The sequence below is a fragment of the Ursus arctos genome, unplaced genomic scaffold (assembly GCF_023065955.2).
Source record: "Ursus arctos isolate Adak ecotype North America unplaced genomic scaffold, UrsArc2.0 scaffold_7, whole genome shotgun sequence".
In the NCBI taxonomy this organism is placed as follows: domain Eukaryota; kingdom Metazoa; phylum Chordata; class Mammalia; order Carnivora; family Ursidae; genus Ursus; species Ursus arctos.
The window spans coordinates 79532519-79547097 of NW_026623089.1; the positions used below are offsets into that span (position 1 = coordinate 79532519).

The window sequence follows — 14579 nt, forward strand, 5'->3', positions numbered from 1 at the left end:
GTAACATGATGTGTGTTCCACTGCTGCGTATAACGTGGTGTGCTGAAAATCGCAGGGCTAATGGGAAAAGGGGGTTTGGGATCTAATGCTCAAAAGCTTTGTCAGGGACACAATGAGAGGCAGCATTGAAGTCTCCAGCTGTAATTTTGTATTTATTTCTCCTTTTGGTTCTATTGGTTTTTCCTTTATCAATTTAAAAAATTATGAAGTGTATAAATATTAGGATCTTTATGTCCTCTTGATGAATTGACCCCTTTATGATGATGTCTCTATTTCTGGTAGAACTTTTTGTTCAGAAGCCTACTCTGATATTAATACAGCTCGTCCACAAATCCTAGCTAAGCCATTTATGAGCTTAGACAAGTCACTTAGTTTCTATGAGCCTCTGTTTCCTCATTGTAAATTTAGGTAATATCTTTGTCACAATACTTGTGAGCATCAGATGAGGCAACATACAAATACACAGTGCCTTACTAAAATAGGCATTCAGGAAGTTTATACTTTTAACTAACATTTAACTGATGCCCTGCTGAAAGCCCAGGATGTATCAATGAATAAGAAAGCCAAGGACTCTGCTTTTGTGGAGCTTAGATTCAGGAGGGAGGTGTAGAGGTAAGGACCACAGAGGAAGAGAGGATTCTGATAAATCAATCCTATAATTTCAGGTCATGCTGAATGCTATTAAGGGTTTTAAAGACAAGAAAATGGGATGATGTGATAGAGGGTATTGGGGATAAGAGGACTGTTTCAGCCAGGTGGGCAAGGGTAGTGTCGTCAAGATTATATTTGAAAAGGACCTAAATTATGTGAAAAATCTTGACAGCAAAGATCCGTGAGAAGGGTATTCCTGAGAGAGGCAGGGATGCCCTGGGCAGGAGCACAGCTGACTCATTCAGTCAATAGCAAGATGGCTAGTGTGTTTCTAGCGTGGCAGGCACAGTGAGCCACAGCGTGAAACAAAGTTGGACACATCACTGTAAACTTGATCTTGAAGTTGTAGGCCATGCTGCAGAATTTGAATTTCATTAAAAAAAAAAGGGGGATCCATTGCAGTTTTTAGTAGTGAGAGAGACTATAATATAACAAAAAAAAATTTTTTTTTTATCTTTGCCTGTGATTCCTGGCACACAGCTACTAAAACCATTGGAGTCTCTGGCGTGCAAAGTGTCTTTTGTATACTGAGATAATGGGTGGCTGGGGGCCACTAGGTCACTTCAGCATGGGGGTGGCCACACCAGTGGCCAGTGATTTAATCAATCAAGCCTAGGTAATGAAGCCTCTGTAAGAGCCTCTAAGCAACAGTTTGGGGAACTTCGAGTAGTGTGCTCCGGAGAGGGTGTGGGAGTTCCACGCACCACACACATCCCGAAACCTTGCCTATATATCTTTTCCATTTGGCTGCTCCAGAATTGAATCCTTTATAATAAATTAGTAATATATAAGTAAATTGTTTTTCTGAGCTTTGTGAGCTTTTCTAGTGGATTATCACTGGCTAGTCATGGGAACCCACAGTTCATAGTTAGTCAGAAGGCAAAAAAAAGAAAAAAACATACATAGCACCTCCAGCTTTCTTGTAGTGTTTACGTGGTATATCTTTTTCCATCTTTTTACTTTTAACCTATTTACATTGAGAATGGATTTCCTGTAGCTAACACATGGTTGGGTCTTTTTTAACTAATGTGAAAACTGCTGTTCTTTAATGGGAATATTTTAACCACTGAAGTGGTTGCCCTGTGGAATACAAAATACCTTCAATTTGCCACAGTCTGATTTCAAACGACGTCATACTATTTTATACGAGGCTGTGCAGTGTTATAACCATATGCTTCTGTTCCTCCCTCCCTTCCTATGTGATATTTTACTTCAAACCCCACAAGGCAGCAGCTCTTTCTGCCTCCAGGTCTTCATTTGTGCAGGATGTTTTCTCTAGTTACAGAAATCGGTATCGATACTCTTTTCCATCCATACTTAATTCACTTCATTGTCTTCTGGCTTACATACTTACTTTCTCCTCTGATTTGTAAATCTTTGTTTTTCCATAGTTAATATTCTATTTTCTCTTGTTGCCTTCAAGATTTTCTTTTCATCTTTGGTTTTCAGTTGTTCAGCTCTGATGTTTCTAGGTTTACCTTCGATTTGGTTTTCGGGGTTTCCTGGGTATTTTTCTTGTTGTTTTCTCAGTTTCCTAAATGGTTTGATATATTTCATCCTTTATTTTTTCCTGGGACTCCAGTTACTTATGTGTGGCTGTATTTGATACTGTTCCCTTGGGCCTGTTATGTCAGGAGAATTTTCTCAATGTCTGTGCTCCATTTTCAGCCTTTGGCTGCCCATCCAAGCCTGTATCACAGAGGGTTTATCTCTCTACTCCTAGTTCTCTTCCAGCAGTCGACTGAGCTCATGCTGTTTCAATGAGAAATAAAGCCAGACACCAGCTAACAGTGATAGATACAGATTTTATTCAGTAGCTGTTGGAATAGGAGGCAAGAAGTATCAGTAAAACTGAGTTCAACTCCAAATACTGCGAAAACAGGCAGAGTGGGGGGACCACTGGCTAGAAGAGTACTAAGAGAAACATCAACAGTAGGGGGATTCTTCCTGAATGCAGACCAGGCACTAATACATCAGGGGCAAGGTATAAGGAACTTGATCAGATATCAAGGATGAAGGGATTGTCACTAGATTGACTAAAAGGATTCTTGCTAAAACTGAGCTCAGCCCAGATGGACCTGGAAGGCCTAGTCAAGGCCTAGTTGAGAATAGGGCTCAGAGGACACTAATCAAGGTTTAGTCAACAGGAGAGTTCGTGTCAGAGCGCATCATAAAATAAAATAAAATAAATTAAAATAAAATAAAATAAAATAAAATATAAAATAAAATAATAAAATAAAATAATAAAATAAAATAAAATATAAAATAAAGAAAATATAAAATAAAGAAAATATAAAATAAAGAAAATATAAAATAAAGAAAATAAAATATAAAATAATAAAATAAAATAAAATAAATAAAATTCTAATGGAGATACTACAGGAAAAGAGAAAATGAAACCCAAAAGAATGTTTGAGATGAAAGAAGGAGTGGTAAGTGATAAGAAATGACAAAACATAAAGGTAAATCTGAACAATAGGTACATAAAGCAATTATACCTAATGTGTAGGAAAAAACATGATACACAAAGCAATAACTGCATATAAATGAGGTGAGAGGTGATCAAATTGAGTTTGATGCTTCTGTTATTCAGAAAAAGAGGTTTAAGATACTGAATTACTCCAGATTTTAAGTTAAATGTTCATGGTATGATGTGATAGATAGCCACCTGAAGCTGAGAACCAGGTGTGTATAACTTCTAAAGTTGTAAAGAAGATGAAATGGGAAAGGTATGAAATTATTTCAAAAAGAAGTAAGAAAAGTACAATAGAATTCATAGTAAAATTGTGACAAATATAAATTAGCAAGTAAAATGTGAGAGACGACTTGATATACTTCAGTAATCATCATAAATGGAAACAGGCTTCATTTACCTGGTGAAGTACAAATTGTCAAATTGGATCTTCAAAACATAATAATACCTTGCTATAGCTAAGGTAATAGGTTTTCATTTATTCTGATAACCACATACCTATATTTTCAGCATCTTTTGCCCACTGGACATCAGTGTTATACCAGTCTGTATACAGAATATTCAGGATATCCTCATCCCTTCAGTGTGGCAAGAAGTAATATCACAGTTAGCATTCACAAGTCATTAATTTTCCCCACTTCATTTGTTACCTTCTATGAGTCTTCTCTTGTAACTGACATAGTATCATTTATTTTTGTCTTCCTTTCTTACTAATGTTAGATCACTATTGTTATATTTTTGTAAACTTTAAAAAATTCTTTTTATATTCTCACTTTGCACTGATACCACCCAAAACTCTTGGGCATACTGTTTTACTCTTTGATTGTTTTAAATCCTAAAGGCAATTAGACTTTGCCCCCCAAAGCATCTAATTTATCATGTTAATATCTTGAGTTGTATTTTCCCCAGTATGTATTATAGCAAATTTATGTTTTTCTCATTTAACGACCCTTAATCATTTTTTACCTTTTTAAAAAGATTTTATTTGTTTGTTTATTAGAGTGAGCACACATGAGTAGGGGTAGGGCAGAGGAAGAGAGAGTGAGAGAATTTCAAGCAGACTCCGTGGTGAGTGTGGAGCCCTACACCAGGGCTCAATCTCACAACCCTGAGATTGCAACCTGAGCTGAAACCCAAGAGTCGGACGCTTAACCAGCGGAGCCACCCAGGTGCCCCAGTGACTCTTAAATATGGCTACATCTCATCGCTGTGGCACAAAACTGGTGCTAAACTGCAATTTAATCCTTCTTCCTAGGATCACCCACAGATATGCTTTCCTGCCATACAAGTCCACATTTCCTTCCTAACATAGTTGGAGATTCTTGGGAATTAATACATGAAAAGTACATGGGATGGTGCTTGGCTTATGGTAATGGTTACTTTTCCTGTTGTTAATGTCATTACCATTGTTTTTAAGCACATTTTTTAAGTTTAAGCTCAGCTTTCCACAGCTTTTGTAAAATGTTCCTTCCTTGCTTTGATTTACATTATCTACTATAGAATCTGATTCCTGATAGTACGTGGATGTTGACTGAAGAAGGTATTATGTGGATTATGATTTCTTTCAAAGAGAGCTTATCTTATTTTGTCATATAACATATAATGGATATTGGATCATTACTTAATTCATTAACTGTGCCTCTTGATGAGTGAGAGAACTTTTATATGCAAAAAATACAAAGAATTAACTTCTAAATGGACATGTTGGGTTATAAACCTGTAAGGTTATAAAACCTAAAAGTTCAAACTTACGGATTTATATAAAACATGAGCTTTGTTTTGAAAAAGCACACCACTTGTTAAGGACCAACTTTAATATCCACTCAGATATATTCAGAGGAAATCAGATGTAAATACTTGTGACACCATAGGTTGTAGTGGGGGAAAAAAAAGATACTGGAGTATTTAAAATTTCAGCAGTTAACAGAGTATATTTTAGTTTCATGGGAGTATTATCCAACATTCTAATAGAATGAGATGTATAGAATGTGATTAATTTTAAATTTCAATGTAAACAGGGCTTAAAATGGTGGAGATGTTTATGAACACTTATTATGAGACAGTGTCATTTTCCTAAAGAGTGAAGTTCTGAGCAAGTCCAAAATGGGAATAAGGCAGCTGAGTGAAAAGTCTTGGTTGAACTTGAATGATTTTTGGCAAATTAGTAGTCTGGCATTTCTAGAAAGAAGACATTTATTATGGACTAGTAAAGTGACCACTTAAATACCTAATATGTATGGTGTTGTGGACAAGCTACCCCCCCCCCCCCCCGAATTATAACTGCAGTGTGTTTGCTCTAATGGTGCTTGGAGACAATGGGCTTTGAATAGGTTTTTAAACAGGGCCATCATTGTTACGTTGTATGTACTGAGCAAGAAAGTAACGTGAAGCATAGCGGAGAATTCTTAGGGTAAATAAATATATTATTGAATGTTTTAGGTCAGGTCTTCCATGGTTATAAATATGAATACAACCAAGAAATGTAGAAATCTGGGTATAAAAGAAAAAAAATTTTATTAATATTATGTCAGAGCAAGTTTTCAGTGTGGGAAAACTAGCATCTGGCGGTAGGATATCTGACCAAATAAGCTTGAATATACCACAGCTGAAAACAACTGATGGATTTGGTCGGCTTTCAGTCTTCTTTCTCATCTTTTTGATTTTACTTTTCCTGGTAGACATTTGTATTTTTTCTGAGTAACGTGAGTAGAGGGAAAATTAGAAACTACACTATAGGACTCTGTTCACAAGCACAAAGAAATCAGTGCTTTCAGAAATTTGATATGGTATTAACAGTATACTGAATTAACGTATAATAAAACAAGTAATTTTAAAAGGAGGAGAATGAAACTGGAAACATGGAAAGTGTAGAGAGAATTTAGGTGCACTAATGTAAGTATGAGAGGGAAATTATGTGACGTCTGATCCTTCAAAGTGTCAAATCATTCCTCTATTTCTGTAGGGTACTCTTACCTACTAAGTTTCATGGCCTCTCTAGTTCTCTGCATTTCCCCTTCCTAGAAGAGCCTTTTTTTTTTTTTTAAGTCTGTTTTCTTTTTTCCACCATGCTTTATATATATTTCTAATGTATATATCAAGCTTGAAGGATGTAGTTGTAAATTGCCAGATGTAGATGTGTGTGTTATAAGTTTCTATCCCCCTTTTCCGGCCTGTCAGATTTTGTTATTTCTAATCCGAAAGGATGGGGCAACATGACTATTTGGATCACTCTTATTTCACAAAACTAAGTCAGTAATGTAAAAGGGCATTTGTTTTAAGTGTGATTTCATCATAATTATGATATGATTCATGGCTTATGGTTTGTTTTTCTCATTTCTAGAAGTCTGCAAAGTTGATAACCAACTAGAACAGAATCAAGAAGCCCAGGACAGACATTTCTGGCAAGCTCCATTTATCAACAACAAAACACTGACTATGCACAGAGGTAATGTATTAGGAAGCATTTTTAATTTCAACACAGACACAGTTCCTTCCATAAAAATACCCTGTAGGTGTGACTCGTGTGTTATGAATTTGAAATGTATTTCAGAATTAATTATTAATAAGAAAAACTATTTAAGTAAGAAGCCTGTTGACCTCAATACATACGCGAAATTGTTCCTTCATATTAACCATGAACAAACTCAAATGGGAGAGAAACCTTGTGAATTCATTCAAAATGGAAAATATCTCATTCATAATGAAGATTTCATCCCATATCAGAGAATTAAAAATATAGAGCAATCCTTTATTCAAAGCAATAAGGAATACAAGGAATGTGGGAAAGCTTTCCATGAGAAGGCAGTTGTCATCCCATATAACCAAGCTCACATAGAACAGAGTCCTTGTGAACATAATGAATCTGATAAAACATTCTGTAATAATTCAACCCTCATGGTCCATAAGGTGGCACAAAGAACAGAAAATCTTTACGAGTTTCATGAATATGCTAAACCTTTTGAGAAGTCATCTCTCTTGGAACACAGAGTTCATTTAGAGGTGAAAGGTTATGAGTATATTGAAAGAGTGGATAATTTCAATGCGAGATCAGACTTCCCTGACAGAGGAGAGAGAATATTTGAATATAACAACTTGGGAGAACCTTTCTGGGAGAAGTCAGTCCTTAATGTAACTCAGACAACACACATAGGAGACAAAGTCTATGAATGTAATGAATGTGGAAAAGCATTCTGCAAAAAGTCAAAACTCACCAAACACCAGAAAATACATACAAGAGAGAAACCCTATGAATGTAAGGAATGTGGGAAGCGCTTCTCTCGGAAATCTCTCCTCACATTACACCTGCGAATCCACACGGGAGAGAAACCCTATGAATGTAAGGAGTGTGGGAAATGCTTCTCTAGAAGTTCACACCTCATAATTCATCAGAGAACACACACAGGAGAGAAACCCTATGAATGTAAGGAATGTAGAAAAAGCTTCTACCATAAGTCATATCTCACAGTACACCAGAGAATTCACACAGGGGAGAAGCCCTATGAATGTAATCAGTGTGGAAAAACCTTCATAAGCAACTCAGTCCTCACAATACATCAGAAAACACACACAGGCGAGAAACCCTATGAGTGTAATCAGTGTGGAAAATTCTTCTCTAGAAACTCCTACCTTACAGTACATCTGAGAACTCACACAGGGGAGAAGCCCTATGAATGTGAGATATGTGGGAAAACCTTTTGTCACAAATCAGATGTCACTAAACATGAGAAAACTCACATAGGGGGAAAACCCTATGGATGTACTCAGTGTGGGAAGACTTTTAGTCGCAACTCAGGTCTAAAAGTACATCAGAGAACTCACACGAAGGAGAAGCCATATGAATGTGGTGAGTGTGGGAAATCCTTCTCTGAGAAATCAGTCCTCACAGTACATCAGAGGATACACACAGGGGAGAAACCTTATAAGTGTAATGAATGTGAAAAAACCTTCTACAATAAATCAGACCTCACTAAACACCATAGAACTCACACAGGTGAGAAACCCTATGAATGTAAGGAATGTGGGAAATTCTTCTCCAGGAATTCATATCTTACAGTACACCAGAGAACTCACACAGGAGAGAAACCCTATGTGTGTAAAAAATGTGGGAAGACCTTTTGCCATAAGTCAGACTATACAATACATAAACAAACACACAGAGGGGAGAAATCCTATCACTGTCAGCAGTGTGGGAAGACCTTCACTTGCAGTTCAGTCCTCAGATCACATCAGAGAACTCACACAGGTGAGAAGCCCTATGAATGTAATGAGTGTGGAAAGTCGTTTTCTGAGAAATCAGTTCTCACCGTACATCAGAGAATACACACAGGGGAGAAACCTTACAAGTGTAACGAATGTGGGAAGTCCTTCTATCATAAGTCAGATCTCACTAAGCATCAGAGAACACACACAGGAGAGAAACCCTATGAATGTAATCATTGTGGGAAAACCTTCAGTTGCAACTCAGGCCTCAAAGTACATCAGAGAAGACACATAAGAGAGAAACCCTACGAGTGTATTGAGAGTGAGAAAACCTCCAAGAAATCAGTTATCACGGTACATCCAAGGTTACACACAGGGGAAGAAAATTTGTAAATATAGCAGTGAGAGAAATCTTTCTCTTGTGATTTATACCTCAAAATACCACAGAAAATTCACAAAGGACATGACCCCTCTGAATGTAAAGAATGGCAAATCTTTTACCATAAGTCATCTTCCAAAGTGAACAAGAGAATACTCATAGTGGAAAATACTCTGAATTTGGTGAATGTTTGAAAAACTGTTGTAAATAAGACAACTAAAAGTGACTGTTTGTAGAAGAAACCCTACTAATGCATGTAGGAAATACGGGGAATTATTTTATTATGAAGTAGAGCTTATTAAACAAAGAACTTACATAGGAGATAATCCTGTCAATCAAACAGATGGGTGAAAATGTTCTTCCAGAATTTGGCCATAAATAACAATCAGACCACACTTGGGAAAAAGTGTCAACATCTTGTATTTTTTTGAGGTCTTCATACACAAGTTGTACTCAATGTATGTCAGGGAAATAATAAGGAAGATACCCAAAGAATGCAGGACACGTGGTTGACCCTTTATCAAGAAATGCCATTTTGTTGAGCAATACAGTTGATATTGGAGGAAGTCATAAAGATGTTTCTTAAAGTTATGTTTTTCTCTGAGCTCAAAATTTTTAATAGAAATAAAGCTGAAAACAGACATTTACAAAAACATTAACTGTGGAATGTGAAGCTTTTTGAAAGAACAAATAAACAATAATCTTCTCAGACTCTGATTTCACTTTGGGAGAAACACCACCCCCTGGCCCTCCCTATCGTGAGCCATCATAGGTTTTTGATTAGTTTGTCCCCAGACTATGCTGTTACCTCCACAAATAATGCTTGATGGTCTGGTTCATCCTGGGGTCTACTCTAAGCATTCTCCCCATGGGCTGGATCCATACCAGAATGTGCATTGCCACCAGCCAGGGACAGTCTGGAGGATGTATCTGCTTCCTCGTCTTAGGTTGAGGAACCAGCAGTAACATCGAATGGGTTAAGGAAAGTAGAGTACTGTAGGGCATATGACCTTTGTGTCCCAATTGAAATTTATGGGAAGCTCACTGTAGCTCCACTTTCTTGAATTCGGGCCTGTTGACCCAATGTTAGCCCACCTTTCCAGAGGAGAGAAACTTAGTGTTGTTTTAGTGAAATATTTCATATGTGTGTCCAGATATGAGGAATACTATAACCATTGGTGTGTCTGCTGCAGGTTGGAAGTAATGTAGTGCACTGATACTTGAAGTATCTGCACACCATCCTCAAATTCATTCCATATCCTATAACTTTTCCCACCTTCAGCACTTTTCTAAATTTGGTTGATATTGATCTCACAGCTCATTACATTTACAATAATTTTTTACATATATTTCTGTGTGTGTGTGTGTGTGTGTAATATTGTTTTGCTAATGTGTCAGTGGGAACACGTGTTTTGCAACTTGCTTTTGTCTTCAAGTGCATGGTTTTGATATTTATACATATTGATATATTTAGCTTTAGTTGACTCATTTTAATAAAGCATAATATATGACTATAACAATATTGTCTACTTTCCTGTTTATGCTTTTCAAAATTTTAAGAGCTGTGTTATTAAAATAATAATGTTTCCAAATTTTTAAAAATTAACTCTGGGCAATAATTTAAATAGGGATAAATATATCACCTTGAGTTTTAATAAGAGTATATGCATACATATGACTCCTACAGTTAAGAGAGACACACCCATTACCCAGAAGGGTTTCTCATTCCCTTTCCCAGTCACTCCTGGGACTTCCCCCTCCCGCCTGGCCCCTGGCAACCAATGATCCGCTTTTTGTAACTAACGCTAGACTGACTTTTTAAAATATCATTTCACATAAACGGAGGTATCCAAGATGTCCCATTCCTTGTCTGTCTCTCATTCAGCATGATTTTGAGATGCATCTGTGTCTTCATTTTTTATTAAGTCATATTTTATTGTATGCGTATACTACAGTTTGTTTATCCATTCTCTTTCCAGTTTTTGATTATTATGAACATAGCTGCAGTGAACTTCATGTGCATTTTAATGTAGGCGTGTTTTTATTTCTCTTGGGTAAATACTTAGGAGCAAAGTTTCTTGGTTTGTAGGATTAGTATATGTAATGTCAGACTTTTCTGAGGTGGTTGTTCCATATTTTACATTTCTGTGACGAATGTGTGAGAGTTGTAGTTATTTCACATTTTTGCCAATGCTTGGTATTGTTACTTTTTAATATAGCCACTTTAATGTGCATAGTGGTGTTTCCCTGTGCTTTTCATTTGCATTTCCCTGATAAAGAATAATGTTATGCATCTTTCACTTACTTATTGGCCATTTGTGTTATCTTATTTTGTGAAGCATCTGTTTAAATCATTTGCCCACTTCGGAGATTGTTTGTCTTACTTTTGAGTATTTTTTATTGATTGAATATTTCCCCCCAGTCTGTGCCTTTTCCCCCACCTAGTTTGTTGCTTTTTAGAAATTTTTCATTTTGATAAAGTCCAACTTATCAGTTTTAATCTTCTCTAAGAAATCTTTACAGACCAGTAATATTAGAGATTTTCCCCCTTGTTTTCTAAATGCTTTAGCTCTGTGTTAGGTATATGATCTATTTGGAATACATTTTTGTGTATACTGTTTTAAGGGTCAAAATTTATATTATTTCATTTGAACATTCAGTGTTTTCAGCACCAAGAAAAGACTCTTTTCTCCATTGAATTACCTTGGCACCTTTTAAGACATCCAGTTGATTATTTGTCTTTGTGTGTGTCAGGGGATGGCTTCTACCTATGGACCCTTTATTCTGTCCCACTGATCTGTTTAGCTTCTCTACATTGTCTGATTCCCATATCTTTGTTAAGTCTTTAAATGAAATTGTATAAATTCTCCAGCTTTGTTCTCTTGTCCAGAATTGTTTTGGCCCTTCCAGGTCTTTTGCATTTCCACATACATTTTAGAATGAACTTATCGGTTTCTAAAAACAAAAACAAAGACTGCCTTAATACTGCTTTTAGGACTTTATTGATTCTATATGTCTGTTTGGGGAAAGTTGACATCTTAATACTGAGTTTTCTGATCCATTTATATGATCTATCTCACCATTTAATTAGGCCTTCAGTTTTTCTCAAAAGCGTTTTAATATTGCCTGAGATAATTGTATGTTTTGTTAGATTTATCCCTAAGTCTGTCTTGATTTGCATGCTATTATAAGTAGTATTGTTTATGTAATTTCACTTTCAGTAATTCTTTGTTAATCGGTAGCGATACAGTTGATCCTTGTATAGTGACCTTGTTTCCTGTAACCTTGATAAACAAACATCATTTTAGTAGCTTTTTTGATTCCATAGTTTTCTAATTGTATATGATCATGTCTCCTGCATTTGCTTCTTTCTTTTCAGTCTCTATGCTGTCTGCATCTTCTTCTTCTTCTTTTTTTTTTTTTTTTTTTTTTTTTGCCTTTACTGCATTCTCACTACAGTGCTGAAGAGAACTGGTGACAAAAGACATCCTTGTCTCTCTCAGTCATAGGAGACAGCGCTGAATCATCTACCATGTGTTTCATGTCAGCTGTGGGTTTCTCAGACACAGAATGGTGTTTCTTACTCGAGTTTGCTAAGAGTTTTATCATGAATAAATGTTGATTTTTGTAATTTGGCCTTTTAAGCAAAAGATCTAATAATTATAAGATTCTTTTTAAAATTTTTCTAGTATGATTAATTACGTTTACTTTTAAATGTTTAAACAACCTTGTATTTCTGGAATAAAATCCATTTGGTTGTTGTCCTCATTTATTTATTGCTGAGTTTGATTTGCAGATTCTGTGTTAAAGACAGTTGTGTCAATATTCATAAAGAATGATGTCTGTATGATCTGTACTGATCGCCCCTTTTGTTTTTACATTGATAATTTGTTTTCTCTTTTTCTTCATCAGTTTGGAGGCAATTTACCAGTTTTACTGCTTATGTTTTTCAAAAGAATGAGCTTTTGGTTTCATTGATTTTCTCTATTTGTCCTTTTTCTGTTTCATTGACTTATGTTCACTTCTCTACTATTTTTATCTTTCCATTCACTATGGGGTTAGTTCTTTTTTTAACTTCTTAAAATGAAAGCTGGGTTTTCACTGGTCTTGATACTATTTTCATCTTAATTATAAGCTTTTAAAGTTCTGAATTTCACTCTAGCATCTAGAAAATCTGGAAAGTTATGTGTTCATTTTCATTTAGTTCAAAATATTTTCTAATTTACCTTGAGGTTTTTCTACCCACCCCTGCCATGGGTTATTTAGAAAAGTGTGTTCATTTCTAACTTGTTTGTGTTCAGAGAATATAATCTTTATGATTTTACTTAAGTTTATCTCTCTTGGTGAATGTTCCGTGTGAACTTGAAAAGATTGTGTTTTGTGCTCTTACTGGGTGAGATGTTCTAAAATGTCAGTTGGTTGATAATGTTTTACAAATTACACATATCAGTGCTTAATTTCCCTTTCAGTTGTTTTAGTTATTCCTGAGCAAGGTATGTTGAAGTTTCCAGCTGTAATTGTGATTTTGTGTTTTTCTATGGTTGGTTTGTCGTATAACTTGAAGCTCTTATTTTAGGCACAGTTACATTGAGATTGTTACATCTTTCTCTTTGTGAAATTTTCCTATTCCTGGCAAAATTCCTTTTCCTGAAATCTACTTTTTTATATTAATATCACCACTTCAGCTTCTTATGATTAGTGTTTGCATGGTATATCTAATTCCATCTTTCTTTGGTCTATATTTGTCTTTTTATTTAAAGTGAATTTTTTTTATAGGATAGAGTTGACTCTCGCTCTCTTATCCTGTCTGATAATCTTGAGTAACTTCTTAGGTGAACATACACCATCTTGCTATTTTTTTTTAATGAAATTTTTATGAGATGACTATAGGTTCACATTCAGTTTTAAGAAACAATACATGTAAGTCCTGGGAACACTACTCAGTTTTTACTAATGGTAACATTTTGCAAAACTGTTGTATAAATATCACAACCTGGATATTGACATTGATACAGTTCTCAGGCCTTATAAAGATTTCTCCAGTTTTTCTTCTTTTCATTTGTTTGCATGTATGTATTCAGTACAATACAACTTTGTCACTTGTGTAGGTTGTCTGTATCTGCCACTATAGTCAAAATACTGTATAGTTCATCATTGTAAGGACCTCTCGTGTTGCCCTTTTATAACTACACACTCTTTACTCCTGTGTGCTCTGCCATTGTCAGTTCAAACATGTTACATAAATATATATGTATGTCACTTTTGGGATTAGCTTTTTTCCCCTAGACACACCACCTTGAATATTCATCCAAGTTATTGTGAGTGTCAATGGTTCATTCCTTTTTGTTGCTGAATAGTGTGTTTGTTTATTTATTTATTTATTTGTAACATATTTTTTAACCATTCATTGATAGATATCCGGGTTTTTTGCAGTTTTTGGCTATTACAAATAAGCTGCTATGAATGTACCATTTTGTGTTCCCACCAATAACGTGTAAGTCATCTAGTTTCTCTGAATCCTCACCATCATTTGTGTTAGGACTTTTTTGTTTTTACAATTCTGATAGGGGTGCCTGGGTGGCTTAGTCAATTAAGTGTCTGCCTTCAGCTCAGGTAGTAATTCTGGGGTCCTGGGACCAAATCTTGCATCAGGCCCCTTGCTCAGTGGAGAGTCTGCTTCTCCCTCTGCCCCTCCTCTTCTTGTACTCTCTCAAATAAATAAATAAAATCTTAAAAAAAAATTCTGATGGGGCGCCTGGGTGGCTCAGTCGGTTAAGCGTCTGTCTTTGGCTGAGGTCATGATCCCAGGGTCCTGGGATCAAGCCCCACATTGGGCTCCCTGCTCAGCAGGGAGTCTGCTTCTCCCTCTCCCTTTGC

General features: G+C 35.9%; 1 protein-coding gene across 11 annotated transcripts in view; it reads left to right on the forward strand.

Moving 5' to 3' along the window:
* The window catches only part of LOC113258951 (zinc finger protein 33B-like), a 32482-nt gene extending 22263 nt beyond the window's left edge, over positions 1-10219 (forward strand). For all 11 annotated transcript variants that reach the window (XM_048219172.2, XM_026504055.4, XM_044385991.3 and 8 more), the window contains one exon: positions 6465-10219. In XM_048219172.2, coding sequence (XP_048075129.1) covers positions 6560-8716 — 2157 coding nt within the window. In that variant the 5' untranslated portion in view covers positions 6465-6559 and the 3' untranslated portion in view covers positions 8717-10219. The remainder of the gene's footprint in view (positions 1-6464) is intronic.
* The last annotated feature ends 4360 nt before the right edge of the window (positions 10220-14579 follow it).